Source organism: Mytilus trossulus, chromosome 1 (assembly GCF_036588685.1).
Source record: "Mytilus trossulus isolate FHL-02 chromosome 1, PNRI_Mtr1.1.1.hap1, whole genome shotgun sequence".
NCBI classification, from domain to species: Eukaryota; Metazoa; Mollusca; class Bivalvia; order Mytilida; family Mytilidae; genus Mytilus; species Mytilus trossulus.
The window spans coordinates 4830205-4850062 of NC_086373.1; the positions used below are offsets into that span (position 1 = coordinate 4830205).

At 35.3% G+C, this 19858-nt stretch overlaps 5 protein-coding genes and 18 non-coding genes across 23 annotated transcripts; all 23 read right to left on the bottom strand.

Moving 5' to 3' along the window:
• Positions 1-413: 413 nt before the first annotated feature.
• Positions 414-532, bottom strand: LOC134700777 (5S ribosomal RNA). The gene has a single exon (XR_010103966.1). It is a non-coding gene; the product is annotated as a 5S ribosomal RNA (ribosomal RNA).
• Positions 533-675: 143 nt separating this feature from the next.
• On the bottom strand, positions 676-794 carry LOC134700874 (5S ribosomal RNA). Its single transcript, XR_010103979.1, has one exon. It is a non-coding gene; the product is annotated as a 5S ribosomal RNA (ribosomal RNA).
• Positions 795-1121: 327 nt separating this feature from the next.
• LOC134706372 (histone H1-delta-like) lies at positions 1122-1718 on the bottom strand. Its single transcript, XM_063565263.1, has one exon. The coding sequence runs from the start codon at positions 1716-1718 to the stop codon at positions 1122-1124; it is 597 nt and encodes a 198-aa protein (XP_063421333.1).
• Positions 1719-2755: 1037 nt separating this feature from the next.
• LOC134700957 (5S ribosomal RNA) lies at positions 2756-2874 on the bottom strand. Its single transcript, XR_010103994.1, has one exon. It is a non-coding gene; the product is annotated as a 5S ribosomal RNA (ribosomal RNA).
• A 143-nt stretch (positions 2875-3017) lies between these two features.
• LOC134701027 (5S ribosomal RNA) lies at positions 3018-3136 on the bottom strand. The gene has a single exon (XR_010104018.1). It is a non-coding gene; the product is annotated as a 5S ribosomal RNA (ribosomal RNA).
• A 327-nt stretch (positions 3137-3463) lies between these two features.
• LOC134706379 (histone H1-delta-like) lies at positions 3464-4060 on the bottom strand. The gene has a single exon (XM_063565276.1). It carries the CDS (start codon positions 4058-4060, stop codon positions 3464-3466), a length of 597 nt encoding a protein of 198 aa, XP_063421346.1.
• Positions 4061-5097: 1037 nt separating this feature from the next.
• LOC134701103 (5S ribosomal RNA) lies at positions 5098-5216 on the bottom strand. Its single transcript, XR_010104041.1, has one exon. It is a non-coding gene; the product is annotated as a 5S ribosomal RNA (ribosomal RNA).
• Positions 5217-5359: 143 nt separating this feature from the next.
• LOC134701169 (5S ribosomal RNA) lies at positions 5360-5478 on the bottom strand. The gene has a single exon (XR_010104056.1). It is a non-coding gene; the product is annotated as a 5S ribosomal RNA (ribosomal RNA).
• Positions 5479-5805: 327 nt separating this feature from the next.
• LOC134706386 (histone H1-delta-like) lies at positions 5806-6402 on the bottom strand. Its single transcript, XM_063565288.1, has one exon. The coding sequence runs from the start codon at positions 6400-6402 to the stop codon at positions 5806-5808; it is 597 nt and encodes a 198-aa protein (XP_063421358.1).
• Positions 6403-7439: 1037 nt separating this feature from the next.
• Positions 7440-7558, bottom strand: LOC134701243 (5S ribosomal RNA). The gene has a single exon (XR_010104073.1). It is a non-coding gene; the product is annotated as a 5S ribosomal RNA (ribosomal RNA).
• Positions 7559-7701: 143 nt separating this feature from the next.
• Positions 7702-7820, bottom strand: LOC134701313 (5S ribosomal RNA). The gene has a single exon (XR_010104090.1). It is a non-coding gene; the product is annotated as a 5S ribosomal RNA (ribosomal RNA).
• A 327-nt stretch (positions 7821-8147) lies between these two features.
• LOC134706393 (histone H1-delta-like) lies at positions 8148-8744 on the bottom strand. The gene has a single exon (XM_063565301.1). It carries the CDS (start codon positions 8742-8744, stop codon positions 8148-8150), a length of 597 nt encoding a protein of 198 aa, XP_063421371.1.
• A 1037-nt stretch (positions 8745-9781) lies between these two features.
• On the bottom strand, positions 9782-9900 carry LOC134701382 (5S ribosomal RNA). Its single transcript, XR_010104104.1, has one exon. It is a non-coding gene; the product is annotated as a 5S ribosomal RNA (ribosomal RNA).
• A 143-nt stretch (positions 9901-10043) lies between these two features.
• On the bottom strand, positions 10044-10162 carry LOC134701446 (5S ribosomal RNA). Its single transcript, XR_010104121.1, has one exon. It is a non-coding gene; the product is annotated as a 5S ribosomal RNA (ribosomal RNA).
• Positions 10163-10489: 327 nt separating this feature from the next.
• LOC134706401 (histone H1-delta-like) lies at positions 10490-11086 on the bottom strand. Its single transcript, XM_063565314.1, has one exon. It carries the CDS (start codon positions 11084-11086, stop codon positions 10490-10492), a length of 597 nt encoding a protein of 198 aa, XP_063421384.1.
• A 1037-nt stretch (positions 11087-12123) lies between these two features.
• On the bottom strand, positions 12124-12242 carry LOC134701526 (5S ribosomal RNA). Its single transcript, XR_010104138.1, has one exon. It is a non-coding gene; the product is annotated as a 5S ribosomal RNA (ribosomal RNA).
• Positions 12243-12385: 143 nt separating this feature from the next.
• LOC134701601 (5S ribosomal RNA) lies at positions 12386-12504 on the bottom strand. Its single transcript, XR_010104154.1, has one exon. It is a non-coding gene; the product is annotated as a 5S ribosomal RNA (ribosomal RNA).
• Positions 12505-14465: 1961 nt separating this feature from the next.
• On the bottom strand, positions 14466-14584 carry LOC134701681 (5S ribosomal RNA). Its single transcript, XR_010104177.1, has one exon. It is a non-coding gene; the product is annotated as a 5S ribosomal RNA (ribosomal RNA).
• Positions 14585-14727: 143 nt separating this feature from the next.
• LOC134701748 (5S ribosomal RNA) lies at positions 14728-14846 on the bottom strand. Its single transcript, XR_010104199.1, has one exon. It is a non-coding gene; the product is annotated as a 5S ribosomal RNA (ribosomal RNA).
• A 1961-nt stretch (positions 14847-16807) lies between these two features.
• On the bottom strand, positions 16808-16926 carry LOC134701828 (5S ribosomal RNA). The gene has a single exon (XR_010104222.1). It is a non-coding gene; the product is annotated as a 5S ribosomal RNA (ribosomal RNA).
• Positions 16927-17069: 143 nt separating this feature from the next.
• On the bottom strand, positions 17070-17188 carry LOC134701905 (5S ribosomal RNA). Its single transcript, XR_010104250.1, has one exon. It is a non-coding gene; the product is annotated as a 5S ribosomal RNA (ribosomal RNA).
• Positions 17189-19149: 1961 nt separating this feature from the next.
• Positions 19150-19268, bottom strand: LOC134701968 (5S ribosomal RNA). The gene has a single exon (XR_010104278.1). It is a non-coding gene; the product is annotated as a 5S ribosomal RNA (ribosomal RNA).
• Positions 19269-19411: 143 nt separating this feature from the next.
• LOC134702049 (5S ribosomal RNA) lies at positions 19412-19530 on the bottom strand. Its single transcript, XR_010104302.1, has one exon. It is a non-coding gene; the product is annotated as a 5S ribosomal RNA (ribosomal RNA).
• Positions 19531-19858: the final 328 nt, after the last annotated feature.

Sequence of the window (19858 nt, forward strand, 5' to 3'; positions counted from 1 at the left end):
TTATTATTTGTTTTTGCTATAATGAATTTTTGCTAATTAGAATCCTTTCAGAAAAAATGTGAATCATATAAGCCCTGGTCAAAAAGAAAGAGGCGATTTCAAATGACGACAAATGGCGGATACCATATTATCACAGACGACCTTTCAAAGACCTAATTTAAAAATATATATATAGCCACATGCATGTGTAAGGAGTGGAATTCTTAAGTGTATATAACTTGACGTGCATGTATTTCACTTAAAAATATTTCAACATGCAGATGGGTATTGAAAACTAAATAAATTTATGAATGATTTATTTTCTGTTTTCTTCATTGATAGCTAAATACATTGAATATTACATCCAAATAAATTAGTAAAAAAAATATTGAACCATTATGTTTGGTAGGAATACAAAATTATACGTAAAAAAATGTCTACAACACCCGGTATTCCCAGGCGGTCACCCATCCAAGTACTAACCGGGCTCGACGTTGCTTAACTTCGGTGATCGGACGAGAACCGGTGTTTTCAACGTGATATGGTCGTAGACACAGAAGTGTTAAAATTTTTGATATATAAGGTTAGGTAGTAGCATTTTTGTCAAAAATTTATATATAATATTTTTTTTCAGAAGCAAAACTTTACACTAATTATATGTTTGTTAGAAATGCAAAATTATAAGAACACAAAAAATGTCTACAACACCCGGTATTCCCAGGCGGTCACCCATCCAAGTACTAACCGGGCTCGACGTTGCTTAACTTCGGTGATCGGACGAGAACCGGTGTTTTCAACGTGATATGGTCGTAGACACAGAAGTGTTAAATTTTTTGATATATAAAGTTAGGAAGTAGCAATTTTGAACAGATCAAGAATTTGTATAAAAAGATTTTTTTTCGGGTTTAAGATAGAAGCAAAACTAAATATTTACTGCACGATCCAGAGTGGAAGATAGTAAAACTTAGCAAGTTCACATGTAGTAGAAATAAATTGCAGAGAAGAAAGAGAGATTTAGAAAATGGGACAAGCTATATTTTATTTGTGACTAATACCATGCAACAATTTCAGATTCTTTTTGAAAAATTTTGGTAGCCCTTAAAAGGGCTGTTTAAGCTTTAAAAGCATCATGCTTCCTTCATTTACTTCTTCTTTGGTGTCTTTGCCTTCTTTGGTTTAGCTGCAGCCTTTGTCTTCTTGGGAGATTTTGTGGCTTTCTTTGCAGATTTGGCAGCAGGTTTTGCAGCAGGTTTCTTTGCAGCTGGCTTCTTTGCTTTTGGTTTAGCTGCTTTCTTTTCACCTGCTGGTTTCTTTGCTGCAGGTTTCTTTGCGGCAGTCTTTTTGGTAGGTGTCTTTGCCTTCTTTGGCTTGGCTGCTTTAGGTTTAACTACTTTCTTTGCTGGTTTCTTAGCTGGTTTAGCTACTTCCCCAATCTTAAAGCTTCCAGAAGCGCCGGTACCCTTCGACTGTTTCAAGCTATTGCTCTTCACTCCTGATTTCAGAGCTAACTTCAAGTGAGTGTTGACTGTTTTTGCATCGCTACCAACGCTGAAGTTTGCTAAGATATACTTGAGGATGGCTTGACGGCTGGAGCCTCCACGCTCTTTCAAAGCAGATATAGCCTTTCCGACCATCTCGCTGTATTTTGGATGAGTAGCTACTTTCTTTGGTTTAGCTGCAGCTTTCTTCTTTGGTGACTTAGCTGGGGTCTTTACTACTGGTGCTGGTGCGTCAGACATTTTGCGGCTTTGGTTGTTGAACGATGTGTGCGAATGAACGACAGATTACAATGATATGCAAAAATCACCGACAGTGTGTAATTATCAAACTAACGCGGACCTCGACGAGAGCACCCTTAAACTTTCATGACAATCTAATTCAAACAGATCGACAAGAAAATCTGTGTGCTTGTTCGACAAGTTTTAATCATTTGTTTCAAATAAATTGTACTTTTTGTTATATAAATGATACACGAAAATTTTCAGCAGGAATTTATCTTTCAGAATATGTCATAAGAATTAAACAAAATACCACGAGTGAAGAAATATTTACGATTAATGTACAACTTGTCAATTTCACTCGTGCGATTCTTCATCAGAAAACGTGTTGTATTATTTCACAAAAACTAGATTGTGCCGTAAAAATGATATAAATTTGTAGTAAAATCATTTCTTTATATGTTTTTGCTTTCAGATATACACAGAAATAAAGAGACTTCCCAGAAATTTAGATTTTGCCTTCGATATGAAAGCACACAAAGATGGCAAACTTCGAAACCGGGACTTCCTTGACCGAGATGAAAGACGTTTCAAATATTCGAAGTTTTTACTGGAACTTTACAAACTATAATTATTATTTATTGTTTATTATTTGTTTTTGCTATAATGAATTTTTGCTAATTAGAATCCTTTCAGAAAAAATGTGAATCATATAAGCCCTGGTCAAAAAGAAAGAGGCGATTTCAAATGACGACAAATGGCGGATACCATATTATCACAGACGACCTTTCAAAGACCTAATTTAAAAATATATATATAGCCACATGCATGTGTAAGGAGTGGAATTCTTAAGTGTATATAACTTGACGTGCATGTATTTCACTTAAAAATATTTCAACATGCAGATGGGTATTGAAAACTAAATAAATTTATGAATGATTTATTTTCTGTTTTCTTCATTGATAGCTAAATACATTGAATATTACATCCAAATAAATTAGTAAAAAAAATATTGAACCATTATGTTTGGTAGGAATACAAAATTATACGTAAAAAAATGTCTACAACACCCGGTATTCCCAGGCGGTCACCCATCCAAGTACTAACCGGGCTCGACGTTGCTTAACTTCGGTGATCGGACGAGAACCGGTGTTTTCAACGTGATATGGTCGTAGACACAGAAGTGTTAAAATTTTTGATATATAAGGTTAGGTAGTAGCATTTTTGTCAAAAATTTATATATAATATTTTTTTTCAGAAGCAAAACTTTACACTAATTATATGTTTGTTAGAAATGCAAAATTATAAGAACACAAAAAATGTCTACAACACCCGGTATTCCCAGGCGGTCACCCATCCAAGTACTAACCGGGCTCGACGTTGCTTAACTTCGGTGATCGGACGAGAACCGGTGTTTTCAACGTGATATGGTCGTAGACACAGAAGTGTTAAATTTTTTGATATATAAAGTTAGGAAGTAGCAATTTTGAACAGATCAAGAATTTGTATAAAAAGATTTTTTTTCGGGTTTAAGATAGAAGCAAAACTAAATATTTACTGCACGATCCAGAGTGGAAGATAGTAAAACTTAGCAAGTTCACATGTAGTAGAAATAAATTGCAGAGAAGAAAGAGAGATTTAGAAAATGGGACAAGCTATATTTTATTTGTGACTAATACCATGCAACAATTTCAGATTCTTTTTGAAAAATTTTGGTAGCCCTTAAAAGGGCTGTTTAAGCTTTAAAAGCATCATGCTTCCTTCATTTACTTCTTCTTTGGTGTCTTTGCCTTCTTTGGTTTAGCTGCAGCCTTTGTCTTCTTGGGAGATTTTGTGGCTTTCTTTGCAGATTTGGCAGCAGGTTTTGCAGCAGGTTTCTTTGCAGCTGGCTTCTTTGCTTTTGGTTTAGCTGCTTTCTTTTCACCTGCTGGTTTCTTTGCTGCAGGTTTCTTTGCGGCAGTCTTTTTGGTAGGTGTCTTTGCCTTCTTTGGCTTGGCTGCTTTAGGTTTAACTACTTTCTTTGCTGGTTTCTTAGCTGGTTTAGCTACTTCCCCAATCTTAAAGCTTCCAGAAGCGCCGGTACCCTTCGACTGTTTCAAGCTATTGCTCTTCACTCCTGATTTCAGAGCTAACTTCAAGTGAGTGTTGACTGTTTTTGCATCGCTACCAACGCTGAAGTTTGCTAAGATATACTTGAGGATGGCTTGACGGCTGGAGCCTCCACGCTCTTTCAAAGCAGATATAGCCTTTCCGACCATCTCGCTGTATTTTGGATGAGTAGCTACTTTCTTTGGTTTAGCTGCAGCTTTCTTCTTTGGTGACTTAGCTGGGGTCTTTACTACTGGTGCTGGTGCGTCAGACATTTTGCGGCTTTGGTTGTTGAACGATGTGTGCGAATGAACGACAGATTACAATGATATGCAAAAATCACCGACAGTGTGTAATTATCAAACTAACGCGGACCTCGACGAGAGCACCCTTAAACTTTCATGACAATCTAATTCAAACAGATCGACAAGAAAATCTGTGTGCTTGTTCGACAAGTTTTAATCATTTGTTTCAAATAAATTGTACTTTTTGTTATATAAATGATACACGAAAATTTTCAGCAGGAATTTATCTTTCAGAATATGTCATAAGAATTAAACAAAATACCACGAGTGAAGAAATATTTACGATTAATGTACAACTTGTCAATTTCACTCGTGCGATTCTTCATCAGAAAACGTGTTGTATTATTTCACAAAAACTAGATTGTGCCGTAAAAATGATATAAATTTGTAGTAAAATCATTTCTTTATATGTTTTTGCTTTCAGATATACACAGAAATAAAGAGACTTCCCAGAAATTTAGATTTTGCCTTCGATATGAAAGCACACAAAGATGGCAAACTTCGAAACCGGGACTTCCTTGACCGAGATGAAAGACGTTTCAAATATTCGAAGTTTTTACTGGAACTTTACAAACTATAATTATTATTTATTGTTTATTATTTGTTTTTGCTATAATGAATTTTTGCTAATTAGAATCCTTTCAGAAAAAATGTGAATCATATAAGCCCTGGTCAAAAAGAAAGAGGCGATTTCAAATGACGACAAATGGCGGATACCATATTATCACAGACGACCTTTCAAAGACCTAATTTAAAAATATATATATAGCCACATGCATGTGTAAGGAGTGGAATTCTTAAGTGTATATAACTTGACGTGCATGTATTTCACTTAAAAATATTTCAACATGCAGATGGGTATTGAAAACTAAATAAATTTATGAATGATTTATTTTCTGTTTTCTTCATTGATAGCTAAATACATTGAATATTACATCCAAATAAATTAGTAAAAAAAATATTGAACCATTATGTTTGGTAGGAATACAAAATTATACGTAAAAAAATGTCTACAACACCCGGTATTCCCAGGCGGTCACCCATCCAAGTACTAACCGGGCTCGACGTTGCTTAACTTCGGTGATCGGACGAGAACCGGTGTTTTCAACGTGATATGGTCGTAGACACAGAAGTGTTAAAATTTTTGATATATAAGGTTAGGTAGTAGCATTTTTGTCAAAAATTTATATATAATTTTTTTTTTCAGAAGCAAAACTTTACACTAATTATATGTTTGTTAGAAATGCAAAATTATAAGAACACAAAAAATGTCTACAACACCCGGTATTCCCAGGCGGTCACCCATCCAAGTACTAACCGGGCTCGACGTTGCTTAACTTCGGTGATCGGACGAGAACCGGTGTTTTCAACGTGATATGGTCGTAGACACAGAAGTGTTAAATTTTTTGATATATAAAGTTAGGAAGTAGCAATTTTGAACAGATCAAGAATTTGTATAAAAAGATTTTTTTTCGGGTTTAAGATAGAAGCAAAACTAAATATTTACTGCACGATCCAGAGTGGAAGATAGTAAAACTTAGCAAGTTCACATGTAGTAGAAATAAATTGCAGAGAAGAAAGAGAGATTTAGAAAATGGGACAAGCTATATTTTATTTGTGACTAATACCATGCAACAATTTCAGATTCTTTTTGAAAAATTTTGGTAGCCCTTAAAAGGGCTGTTTAAGCTTTAAAAGCATCATGCTTCCTTCATTTACTTCTTCTTTGGTGTCTTTGCCTTCTTTGGTTTAGCTGCAGCCTTTGTCTTCTTGGGAGATTTTGTGGCTTTCTTTGCAGATTTGGCAGCAGGTTTTGCAGCAGGTTTCTTTGCAGCTGGCTTCTTTGCTTTTGGTTTAGCTGCTTTCTTTTCACCTGCTGGTTTCTTTGCTGCAGGTTTCTTTGCGGCAGTCTTTTTGGTAGGTGTCTTTGCCTTCTTTGGCTTGGCTGCTTTAGGTTTAACTACTTTCTTTGCTGGTTTCTTAGCTGGTTTAGCTACTTCCCCAATCTTAAAGCTTCCAGAAGCGCCGGTACCCTTCGACTGTTTCAAGCTATTGCTCTTCACTCCTGATTTCAGAGCTAACTTCAAGTGAGTGTTGACTGTTTTTGCATCGCTACCAACGCTGAAGTTTGCTAAGATATACTTGAGGATGGCTTGACGGCTGGAGCCTCCACGCTCTTTCAAAGCAGATATAGCCTTTCCGACCATCTCGCTGTATTTTGGATGAGTAGCTACTTTCTTTGGTTTAGCTGCAGCTTTCTTCTTTGGTGACTTAGCTGGGGTCTTTACTACTGGTGCTGGTGCGTCAGACATTTTGCGGCTTTGGTTGTTGAACGATGTGTGCGAATGAACGACAGATTACAATGATATGCAAAAATCACCGACAGTGTGTAATTATCAAACTAACGCGGACCTCGACGAGAGCACCCTTAAACTTTCATGACAATCTAATTCAAACAGATCGACAAGAAAATCTGTGTGCTTGTTCGACAAGTTTTAATCATTTGTTTCAAATAAATTGTACTTTTTGTTATATAAATGATACACGAAAATTTTCAGCAGGAATTTATCTTTCAGAATATGTCATAAGAATTAAACAAAATACCACGAGTGAAGAAATATTTACGATTAATGTACAACTTGTCAATTTCACTCGTGCGATTCTTCATCAGAAAACGTGTTGTATTATTTCACAAAAACTAGATTGTGCCGTAAAAATGATATAAATTTGTAGTAAAATCATTTCTTTATATGTTTTTGCTTTCAGATATACACAGAAATAAAGAGACTTCCCAGAAATTTAGATTTTGCCTTCGATATGAAAGCACACAAAGATGGCAAACTTCGAAACCGGGACTTCCTTGACCGAGATGAAAGACGTTTCAAATATTCGAAGTTTTTACTGGAACTTTACAAACTATAATTATTATTTATTGTTTATTATTTGTTTTTGCTATAATGAATTTTTGCTAATTAGAATCCTTTCAGAAAAAATGTGAATCATATAAGCCCTGGTCAAAAAGAAAGAGGCGATTTCAAATGACGACAAATGGCGGATACCATATTATCACAGACGACCTTTCAAAGACCTAATTTAAAAATATATATATAGCCACATGCATGTGTAAGGAGTGGAATTCTTAAGTGTATATAACTTGACGTGCATGTATTTCACTTAAAAATATTTCAACATGCAGATGGGTATTGAAAACTAAATAAATTTATGAATGATTTATTTTTTGTTTTCTTCATTGATAGCTAAATACATTGAATATTACATCCAAATAAATTAGTAAAAAAAATATTGAACCATTATGTTTGGTAGGAATACAAAATTATACGTAAAAAAATGTCTACAACACCCGGTATTCCCAGGCGGTCACCCATCCAAGTACTAACCGGGCTCGACGTTGCTTAACTTCGGTGATCGGACGAGAACCGGTGTTTTCAACGTGATATGGTCGTAGACACAGAAGTGTTAAAATTTTTGATATATAAGGTTAGGTAGTAGCATTTTTGTCAAAAATTTATATATAATATTTTTTTTCAGAAGCAAAACTTTACACTAATTATATGTTTGTTAGAAATGCAAAATTATAAGAACACAAAAAATGTCTACAACACCCGGTATTCCCAGGCGGTCACCCATCCAAGTACTAACCGGGCTCGACGTTGCTTAACTTCGGTGATCGGACGAGAACCGGTGTTTTCAACGTGATATGGTCGTAGACACAGAAGTGTTAAATTTTTTGATATATAAAGTTAGGAAGTAGCAATTTTGAACAGATCAAGAATTTGTATAAAAAGATTTTTTTTCGGGTTTAAGATAGAAGCAAAACTAAATATTTACTGCACGATCCAGAGTGGAAGATAGTAAAACTTAGCAAGTTCACATGTAGTAGAAATAAATTGCAGAGAAGAAAGAGAGATTTAGAAAATGGGACAAGCTATATTTTATTTGTGACTAATACCATGCAACAATTTCAGATTCTTTTTGAAAAATTTTGGTAGCCCTTAAAAGGGCTGTTTAAGCTTTAAAAGCATCATGCTTCCTTCATTTACTTCTTCTTTGGTGTCTTTGCCTTCTTTGGTTTAGCTGCAGCCTTTGTCTTCTTGGGAGATTTTGTGGCTTTCTTTGCAGATTTGGCAGCAGGTTTTGCAGCAGGTTTCTTTGCAGCTGGCTTCTTTGCTTTTGGTTTAGCTGCTTTCTTTTCACCTGCTGGTTTCTTTGCTGCAGGTTTCTTTGCGGCAGTCTTTTTGGTAGGTGTCTTTGCCTTCTTTGGCTTGGCTGCTTTAGGTTTAACTACTTTCTTTGCTGGTTTCTTAGCTGGTTTAGCTACTTCCCCAATCTTAAAGCTTCCAGAAGCGCCGGTACCCTTCGACTGTTTCAAGCTATTGCTCTTCACTCCTGATTTCAGAGCTAACTTCAAGTGAGTGTTGACTGTTTTTGCATCGCTACCAACGCTGAAGTTTGCTAAGATATACTTGAGGATGGCTTGACGGCTGGAGCCTCCACGCTCTTTCAAAGCAGATATAGCCTTTCCGACCATCTCGCTGTATTTTGGATGAGTAGCTACTTTCTTTGGTTTAGCTGCAGCTTTCTTCTTTGGTGACTTAGCTGGGGTCTTTACTACTGGTGCTGGTGCGTCAGACATTTTGCGGCTTTGGTTGTTGAACGATGTGTGCGAATGAACGACAGATTACAATGATATGCAAAAATCACCGACAGTGTGTAATTATCAAACTAACGCGGACCTCGACGAGAGCACCCTTAAACTTTCATGACAATCTAATTCAAACAGATCGACAAGAAAATCTGTGTGCTTGTTCGACAAGTTTTAATCATTTGTTTCAAATAAATTGTACTTTTTGTTATATAAATGATATACGAAAATTTTCAGCAGGAATTTATCTTTCAGAATATGTCATAAGAATTAAACAAAATACCACGAGTGAAGAAATATTTACGATTAATGTACAACTTGTCAATTTCACTCGTGCGATTCTTCATCAGAAAACGTGTTGTATTATTTCACAAAAACTAGATTGTGCCGTAAAAATGATATAAATTTGTAGTAAAATCATTTCTTTATATGTTTTTGCTTTCAGATATACACAGAAATAAAGAGACTTCCCAGAAATTTAGATTTTGCCTTCGATATGAAAGCACACAAAGATGGCAAACTTCGAAACCGGGACTTCCTTGACCGAGATGAAAGACGTTTCAAATATTCGAAGTTTTTACTGGAACTTTACAAACTATAATTATTATTTATTGTTTATTATTTGTTTTTGCTATAATGAATTTTTGCTAATTAGAATCCTTTCAGAAAAAATGTGAATCATATAAGCCCTGGTCAAAAAGAAAGAGGCGATTTCAAATGACGACAAATGGCGGATACCATATTATCACAGACGACCTTTCAAAGACCTAATTTAAAAATATATATATAGCCACATGCATGTGTAAGGAGTGGAATTCTTAAGTGTATATAACTTGACGTGCATGTATTTCACTTAAAAATATTTCAACATGCAGATGGGTATTGAAAACTAAATAAATTTATGAATGATTTATTTTCTGTTTTCTTCATTGATAGCTAAATACATTGAATATTACATCCAAATAAATTAGTAAAAAAAATATTGAACCATTATGTTTGGTAGGAATACAAAATTATACGTAAAAAAATGTCTACAACACCCGGTATTCCCAGGCGGTCACCCATCCAAGTACTAACCGGGCTCGACGTTGCTTAACTTCGGTGATCGGACGAGAACCGGTGTTTTCAACGTGATATGGTCGTAGACACAGAAGTGTTAAAATTTTTGATATATAAGGTTAGGTAGTAGCATTTTCGTCAAAAATTTATATATAATATTTTTTTTCAGAAGCAAAACTTTACACTAATTATATGTTTGTTAGAAATGCAAAATTATAAGAACACAAAAAATGTCTACAACACCCGGTATTCCCAGGCGGTCACCCATCCAAGTACTAACCGGGCTCGACGTTGCTTAACTTCGGTGATCGGACGAGAACCGGTGTTTTCAACGTGATATGGTCGTAGACACAGAAGTGTTAAATTTTTTGATATATAAAGTTAGGAAGTAGCAATTTTGAACAGATCAAGAATTTGTATAAAAAGATTTTTTTTCGGGTTTAAGATAGAAGCAAAACTAAATATTTACTGCACGATCCAGAGTGGAAGATAGTAAAACTTAGCAAGTTCACATGTAGTAGAAATAAATTGCAGAGAAGAAAGAGAGATTTAGAAAATGGGACAAGCTATATTTTATTTGTGACTAATACCATGCAACAATTTCAGATTCTTTTTGAAAAATTTTGGTAGCCCTTAAAAGGGCTGTTTAAGCTTTAAAAGCATCATGCTTCCTTCATTTACTTCTTCTTTGGTGTCTTTGCCTTCTTTGGTTTAGCTGCAGCCTTTGTCTTCTTGGGAGATTTTGTGGCTTTCTTTGCAGATTTGGCAGCAGGTTTTGCAGCAGGTTTCTTTGCAGCTGGCTTCTTTGCTTTTGGTTTAGCTGCTTTCTTTTCACCTGCTGGTTTCTTTGCTGCAGGTTTCTTTGCGGCAGTCTTTTTGGTAGGTGTCTTTGCCTTCTTTGGCTTGGCTGCTTTAGGTTTAACTACTTTCTTTGCTGGTTTCTTAGCTGGTTTAGCTACTTCCCCAATCTTAAAGCTTCCAGAAGCGCCGGTACCCTTCGACTGTTTCAAGCTATTGCTCTTCACTCCTGATTTCAGAGCTAACTTCAAGTGAGTGTTGACTGTTTTTGCATCGCTACCAACGCTGAAGTTTGCTAAGATATACTTGAGGATGGCTTGACGGCTGGAGCCTCCACGCTCTTTCAAAGCAGATATAGCCTTTCCGACCATCTCGCTGTATTTTGGATGAGTAGCTACTTTCTTTGGTTTAGCTGCAGCTTTCTTCTTTGGTGACTTAGCTGGGGTCTTTACTACTGGTGCTGGTGCGTCAGACATTTTGCGGCTTTGGTTGTTGAACGATGTGTGCGAATGAACGACAGATTACAATGATATGCAAAAATCACCGACAGTGTGTAATTATCAAACTAACGCGGACCTCGACGAGAGCACCCTTAAACTTTCATGACAATCTAATTCAAACAGATCGACAAGAAAATCTGTGTGCTTGTTCGACAAGTTTTAATCATTTGTTTCAAATAAATTGTACTTTTTGTTATATAAATGATACACGAAAATTTTCAGCAGGAATTTATCTTTCAGAATATGTCATAAGAATTAAACAAAATACCACGAGTGAAGAAATATTTACGATTAATGTACAACTTGTCAATTTCACTCGTGCGATTCTTCATCAGAAAACGTGTTGTATTATTTCACAAAAACTAGATTGTGCCGTAAAAATGATATAAATTTGTAGTAAAATCATTTCTTTATATGTTTTTGCTTTCAGATATACACAGAAATAAAGAGACTTCCCAGAAATTTAGATTTTGCCTTCGATATGAAAGCACACAAAGATGGCAAACTTCGAAACCGGGACTTCCTTGACCGAGATGAAAGACGTTTCAAATATTCGAAGTTTTTACTGGAACTTTACAAACTATAATTATTATTTATTGTTTATTATTTGTTTTTGCTATAATGAATTTTTGCTAATTAGAATCCTTTCAGAAAAAATGTGAATCATATAAGCCCTGGTCAAAAAGAAAGAGGCGATTTCAAATGACGACAAATGGCGGATACCATATTATCACAGACGACCTTTCAAAGACCTAATTTAAAAATATATATATAGCCACATGCATGTGTAAGGAGTGGAATTCTTAAGTGTATATAACTTGACGTGCATGTATTTCACTTAAAAATATTTCAACATGCAGATGGGTATTGAAAACTAAATAAATTTATGAATGATTTATTTTCTGTTTTCTTCATTGATAGCTAAATACATTGAATATTACATCCAAATAAATTAGTAAAAAAAATATTGAACCATTATGTTTGGTAGGAATACAAAATTATACGTAAAAAAATGTCTACAACACCCGGTATTCCCAGGCGGTCACCCATCCAAGTACTAACCGGGCTCGACGTTGCTTAACTTCGGTGATCGGACGAGAACCGGTGTTTTCAACGTGATATGGTCGTAGACACAGAAGTGTTAAAATTTTTGATATATAAGGTTAGGTAGTAGCATTTTTGTCAAAAATTTATATATAATATTTTTTTTCAGAAGCAAAACTTTACACTAATTATATGTTTGTTAGAAATGCAAAATTATAAGAACACAAAAAATGTCTACAACACCCGGTATTCCCAGGCGGTCACCCATCCAAGTACTAACCGGGCTCGACGTTGCTTAACTTCGGTGATCGGACGAGAACCGGTGTTTTCAACGTGATATGGTCGTAGACACAGAAGTGTTAAATTTTTTGATATATAAAGTTAGGAAGTAGCAATTTTGAACAGATCAAGAATTTGTATAAAAAGATTTTTTTTCGGGTTTAAGATAGAAGCAAAACTAAATATTTACTGCACGATCCAGAGTGGAAGATAGTAAAACTTAGCAAGTTCACATGTAGTAGAAATAAATTGCAGAGAAGAAAGAGAGATTTAGAAAATGGGACAAGCTATATTTTATTTGTGACTAATACCATGCAACAATTTCAGATTCTTTTTGAAAAATTTTGGTAGCCCTTAAAAGGGCTGTTTAAGCTTTAAAAGCATCATGCTTCCTTCATTTACTTCTTCTTTGGTGTCTTTGCCTTCTTTGGTTTAGCTGCAGCCTTTGTCTTCTTGGGAGATTTTGTGGCTTTCTTTGCAGATTTGGCAGCAGGTTTTGCAGCAGGTTTCTTTGCAGCTGGCTTCTTTGCTTTTGGTTTAGCTGCTTTCTTTTCACCTGCTGGTTTCTTTGCTGCAGGTTTCTTTGCGGCAGTCTTTTTGGTAGGTGTCTTTGCCTTCTTTGGCTTGGCTGCTTTAGGTTTAACTACTTTCTTTGCTGGTTTCTTAGCTGGTTTAGCTACTTCCCCAATCTTAAAGCTTCCAGAAGCGCCGGTACCCTTCGACTGTTTCAAGCTATTGCTCTTCACTCCTGATTTCAGAGCTAACTTCAAGTGAGTGTTGACTGTTTTTGCATCGCTACCAACGCTGAAGTTTGCTAAGATATACTTGAGGATGGCTTGACGGCTGGAGCCTCCACGCTCTTTCAAAGCAGATATAGCCTTTCCGACCATCTCGCTGTATTTTGGATGAGTAGCTACTTTCTTTGGTTTAGCTGCAGCTTTCTTCTTTGGTGACTTAGCTGGGGTCTTTACTACTGGTGCTGGTGCGTCAGACATTTTGCGGCTTTGGTTGTTGAACGATGTGTGCGAATGAACGACAGATTACAATGATATGCAAAAATCACCGACAGTGTGTAATTATCAAACTAACGCGGACCTCGACGAGAGCACCCTTAAACTTTCATGACAATCTAATTCAAACAGATCGACAAGAAAATCTGTGTGCTTGTTCGACAAGTTTTAATCATTTGTTTCAAATAAATTGTACTTTTTGTTATATAAATGATACACGAAAATTTTCAGCAGGAATTTATCTTTCAGAATATGTCATAAGAATTAAACAAAATACCACGAGTGAAGAAATATTTACGATTAATGTACAACTTGTCAATTTCACTCGTGCGATTCTTCATCAGAAAACGTGTTGTATTATTTCACAAAAACTAGATTGTGCCGTAAAAATGATATAAATTTGTAGTAAAATCATTTCTTTATATGTTTTTGCTTTCAGATATACACAGAAATAAAGAGACTTCCCAGAAATTTAGATTTTGCCTTCGATATGAAAGCACACAAAGATGGCAAACTTCGAAACCGGGACTTCCTTGACCGAGATGAAAGACGTTTCAAATATTCGAAGTTTTTACTGGAACTTTACAAACTATAATTATTATTTATTGTTTATTATTTGTTTTTGCTATAATGAATTTTTGCTAATTAGAATCCTTTCAGAAAAAATGTGAATCATATAAGCCCTGGTCAAAAAGAAAGAGGCGATTTCAAATGACGACAAATGGCGGATACCATATTATCACAGACGACCTTTCAAAGACCTAATTTAAAAATATATATATAGCCACATGCATGTGTAAGGAGTGGAATTCTTAAGTGTATATAACTTGACGTGCATGTATTTCACTTAAAAATATTTCAACATGCAGATGGGTATTGAAAACTAAATAAATTTATGAATGATTTATTTTCTGTTTTCTTCATTGATAGCTAAATACATTGAATATTACATCCAAATAAATTAGTAAAAAAAATATTGAACCATTATGTTTGGTAGGAATACAAAATTATACGTAAAAAAATGTCTACAACACCCGGTATTCCCAGGCGGTCACCCATCCAAGTACTAACCGGGCTCGACGTTGCTTAACTTCGGTGATCGGACGAGAACCGGTGTTTTCAACGTGATATGGTCGTAGACACAGAAGTGTTAAAATTTTTGATATATAAGGTTAGGTAGTAGCATTTTTGTCAAAAATTTATATATAATATTTTTTTTCAGAAGCAAAACTTTACACTAATTATATGTTTGTTAGAAATGCAAAATTATAAGAACACAAAAAATGTCTACAACACCCGGTATTCCCAGGCGGTCACCCATCCAAGTACTAACCGGGCTCGACGTTGCTTAACTTCGGTGATCGGACGAGAACCGGTGTTTTCAACGTGATATGGTCGTAGACACAGAAGTGTTAAATTTTTTGATATATAAAGTTAGGAAGTAGCAATTTTGAACAGATCAAGAATTTGTATAAAAAGATTTTTTTTCGGGTTTAAGATAGAAGCAAAACTAAATATTTACTGCACGATCCAGAGTGGAAGATAGTAAAACTTAGCAAGTTCACATGTAGTAGAAATAAATTGCAGAGAAGAAAGAGAGATTTAGAAAATGGGACAAGCTATATTTTATTTGTGACTAATACCATGCAACAATTTCAGATTCTTTTTGAAAAATTTTGGTAGCCCTTAAAAGGGCTGTTTAAGCTTTAAAAGCATCATGCTTCCTTCATTTACTTCTTCTTTGGTGTCTTTGCCTTCTTTGGTTTAGCTGCAGCCTTTGTCTTCTTGGGAGATTTTGTGGCTTTCTTTGCAGATTTGGCAGCAGGTTTTGCAGCAGGTTTCTTTGCAGCTGGCTTCTTTGCTTTTGGTTTAGCTGCTTTCTTTTCACCTGCTGGTTTCTTTGCTGCAGGTTTCTTTGCGGCAGTCTTTTTGGTAGGTGTCTTTGCCTTCTTTGGCTTGGCTGCTTTAGGTTTAACTACTTTCTTTGCTGGTTTCTTAGCTGGTTTAGCTACTTCCCCAATCTTAAAGCTTCCAGAAGCGCCGGTACCCTTCGACTGTTTCAAGCTATTGCTCTTCACTCCTGATTTCAGAGCTAACTTCAAGTGAGTGTTGACTGTTTTTGCATCGCTACCAACGCTGAAGTTTGCTAAGATATACTTGAGGATGGCTTGACGGCTGGAGCCTCCACGCTCTTTCAAAGCAGATATAGCCTTTCCGACCATCTCGCTGTATTTTGGATGAGTAGCTACTTTCTTTGGTTTAGCTGCAGCTTTCTTCTTTGGTGACTTAGCTGGGGTCTTTACTACTGGTGCTGGTGCGTCAGACATTTTGCGGCTTTGGTTGTTGAACGATGTGTGCGAATGAACGACAGATTACAATGATATGCAAAAATCACCGACAGTGTGTAATTATCAAACTAACGCGGACCTCGACGAGAGCACCCTTAAACTTTCATGACAATCTAATTCAAACAGATCGACAAGAAAATCTGTGTGCTTGTTCGACAAGTTTTAATCATTTGTTTCAAATAAATTGTACTTTTTGTTATATAAATGATACACGAAAATTTTCAGCAGGAATTTATCTTTCAGAATATGTCATAAGAATTAAACAAAATACCACGAGTGAAGAAATATTTACGATTAATGTACAACTTGTCAATTTCACTCGTGCGATTCTTCATCAGAAAACGTGTTGTATTATTTCACAAAAACTAGATTGTGCCGTAAAAATGATATAAATTTGTAGTAAAATCATTTCTTTATATGTTTTTGCTTTCAGATATACACAGAAATAAAGAGACTTCCCAGAAATTTAGATTTTGCCTTCGATATGAAAGCACACAAAGATGGCAAACTTCGAAACCGGGACTTCCTTGACCGAGATGAAAGACGTTTCAAATATTCGAAGTTTTTACTGGAACTTTACAAACTATAATTATTATTTATTGTTTATTATTTGTTTTTGCTATAATGAATTTTTGCTAATTAGAATCCTTTCAGAAAAAATGTGAATCATATAAGCCCTGGTCAAAAAGAAAGAGGCGATTTCAAATGACGACAAATGGCGGATACCATATTATCACAGACGACCTTTCAAAGACCTAATTTAAAAATATATATATAGCCACATGCATGTGTAAGGAGTGGAATTCTTAAGTGTATATAACTTGACGTGCATGTATTTCACTTAAAAATATTTCAACATGCAGATGGGTATTGAAAACTAAATAAATTTATGAATGATTTATTTTCTGTTTTCTTCATTGATAGCTAAATACATTGAATATTACATCCAAATAAATTAGTAAAAAAAATATTGAACCATTATGTTTGGTAGGAATACAAAATTATACGTAAAAAAATGTCTACAACACCCGGTATTCCCAGGCGGTCACCCATCCAAGTACTAACCGGGCTCGACGTTGCTTAACTTCGGTGATCGGACGAGAACCGGTGTTTTCAACGTGATATGGTCGTAGACACAGAAGTGTTAAAATTTTTGATATATAAGGTTAGGTAGTAGCATTTTTGTCAAAAATTTATATATAATATTTTTTTTCAGAAGCAAAACTTTACACTAATTATATGTTTGTTAGAAATGCAAAATTATAAGAACACAAAAAATGTCTACAACACCCGGTATTCCCAGGCGGTCACCCATCCAAGTACTAACCGGGCTCGACGTTGCTTAACTTCGGTGATCGGACGAGAACCGGTGTTTTCAACGTGATATGGTCGTAGACACAGAAGTGTTAAATTTTTTGATATATAAAGTTAGGAAGTAGCAATTTTGAACAGATCAAGAATTTGTATAAAAAGATTTTTTTTCGGGTTTAAGATAGAAGCAAAACTAAATATTTACTGCACGATCCAGAGTGGAAGATAGTAAAACTTAGCAAGTTCACATGTAGTAGAAATAAATTGCAGAGAAGAAAGAGAGATTTAGAAAATGGGACAAGCTATATTTTATTTGTGACTAATACCATGCAACAATTTCAGATTCTTTTTGAAAAATTTTGGTAGCCCTTAAAAGGGCTGTTTAAGCTTTAAAAGCATCATGCTTCCTTCATTTACTTCTTCTTTGGTGTCTTTGCCTTCTTTGGTTTAGCTGCAGCCTTTGTCTTCTTGGGAGATTTTGTGGCTTTCTTTGCAGATTTGGCAGCAGGTTTTGCAGCAGGTTTCTTTGCAGCTGGCTTCTTTGCTTTTGGTTTAGCTGCTTTCTTTTCACCTGCTGGTTTCTTTGCTGCAGGTTTCTTTGCGGCAGTCTTTTTGGTAGGTGTCTTTGCCTTCTTTGGCTTGGCTGCTTTAGGTTTAACTACTTTCTTTGCTGGTTTCTTAGCTGGTTTAGCTACTTCCCCAATCTTAAAGCTTCCAGAAGCGCCGGTACCCTTCGACTGTTTCAAGCTATTGCTCTTCACTCCTGATTTCAGAGCTAACTTCAAGTGAGTGTTGACTGTTTTTGCATCGCTACCAACGCTGAAGTTTGCTAAGATATACTTGAGGATGGCTTGACGGCTGGAGCCTCCACGCTCTTTCAAAGCAGATATAGCCTTTCCGACCATCTCGCTGTATTTTGGATGAGTAGCTACTTTCTTTGGTTTAGCTGCAGCTTTCTTCTTTGGTGACTTAGCTGGGGTCTTTACTACTGGTGCTGGTGCGTCAGACATTTTGCGGCTTTGGTTGTTGAACGATGTGTGCGAATGAACGACAGATTACAATGATATGCAAAAATCACCGACAGTGTGTAATTATCAAACTAACGCGGACCTCGACGAGAGCACCCTTAAACTTTCATGACAATCTAATTCAAACAGATCGACAAGAAAATCTGTGTGCTTGTTCGACAAGTTTTAATCATTTGTTTCAAATAAATTGTACTTTTTGTTATATAAATGATACACGAAAATTTTCAGCAGGAATTTATCTTTCAGAATATGTCATAAGAATTAAACAAAATACCACGAGTGAAGAAATATTTACGATTAATGTACAACTTGTCAATTTCACTCGTGCGATTCTTCATCAGAAAACGTGTTGTATTATTTCACAAAAACTAGATTGTGCCGTAAAAATGATATAAATTTGTAGTAAAATCATTTCTTTATATGTTTTTGCTTTCAGATATACACAGAAATAAAGAGACTTCCCAGAAATTTAGATTTTGCCTTCGATATGAAAGCACACAAAGATGGCAAACTTCGAAACCGGGACTTCCTTGACCGAGATGAAAGACGTTTCAAATATTCGAAGTTTTTACTGGAACTTTACAAACTATAATTATTATTTATTGTTTATTATTTGTTTTTGCTATAATGAATTTTTGCTAATTAGAATCCTTTCAGAAAAAATGTGAATCATATAAGCCCTGGTCAAAAAGAAAGAGGCGATTTCAAATGACGACAAATGGCGGATACCATATTATCACAGACGACCTTTCAAAGACCTAATTTAAAAATATATATATAGCCACATGCATGTGTAAGGAGTGGAATTCTTAAGTGTATATAACTTGACGTGCATGTATTTCACTTAAAAATATTTCAACATGCAGATGGGTATTGAAAACTAAATAAATTTATGAATGATTTATTTTCTGTTTTCTTCATTGATAGCTAAATACATTGAATATTACATCCAAATAAATTAGTAAAAAAAATATTGAACCATTATGTTTGGTAGGAATACAAAATTATACGTAAAAAAATGTCTACAACACCCGGTATTCCCAGGCGGTCACCCATCCAAGTACTAACCGGGCTCGACGTTGCTTAACTTCGGTGATCGGACGAGAACCGGTGTTTTCAACGTGATATGGTCGTAGACACAGAAGTGTTAAAATTTTTGATATATAAGGTTAGGTAGTAGCATTTTTGTCAAAAATTTATATATAATATTTTTTTTCAGAAGCAAAACTTTACACTAATTATATGTTTGTTAGAAATGCAAAATTATAAGAACACAAAAAATGTCTACAACACCCGGTATTCCCAGGCGGTCACCCATCCAAGTACTAACCGGGCTCGACGTTGCTTAACTTCGGTGATCGGACGAGAACCGGTGTTTTCAACGTGATATGGTCGTAGACACAGAAGTGTTAAATTTTTTGATATATAAAGTTAGGAAGTAGCAATTTTGAACAGATCAAGAATTTGTATAAAAAGATTTTTTTTCGGGTTTAAGATAGAAGCAAAACTAAATATTTACTGCACGATCCAGAGTGGAAGATAGTAAAACTTAGCAAGTTCACATGTAGTAGAAATAAATTGCAGAGAAGAAAGAGAGATTTAGAAAATGGGACAAGCTATATTTTATTTGTGACTAATACCATGCAACAATTTCAGATTCTTTTTGAAAAATTTTGGTAGCCCTTAAAAGGGCTGTTTAAGCTTTAAAAGCATCATGCTTCCTTCATT

Coding starts and splice junctions, on each gene's coding strand:
- LOC134706372 (XM_063565263.1), bottom strand. CDS start 1,718: ATGTCTGACGCACCAGCACCAGTAGTAAAGACCCCAGCTAAGTCACCA.
- LOC134706379 (XM_063565276.1), bottom strand. CDS start 4,060: ATGTCTGACGCACCAGCACCAGTAGTAAAGACCCCAGCTAAGTCACCA.
- LOC134706386 (XM_063565288.1), bottom strand. CDS start 6,402: ATGTCTGACGCACCAGCACCAGTAGTAAAGACCCCAGCTAAGTCACCA.
- LOC134706393 (XM_063565301.1), bottom strand. CDS start 8,744: ATGTCTGACGCACCAGCACCAGTAGTAAAGACCCCAGCTAAGTCACCA.
- LOC134706401 (XM_063565314.1), bottom strand. CDS start 11,086: ATGTCTGACGCACCAGCACCAGTAGTAAAGACCCCAGCTAAGTCACCA.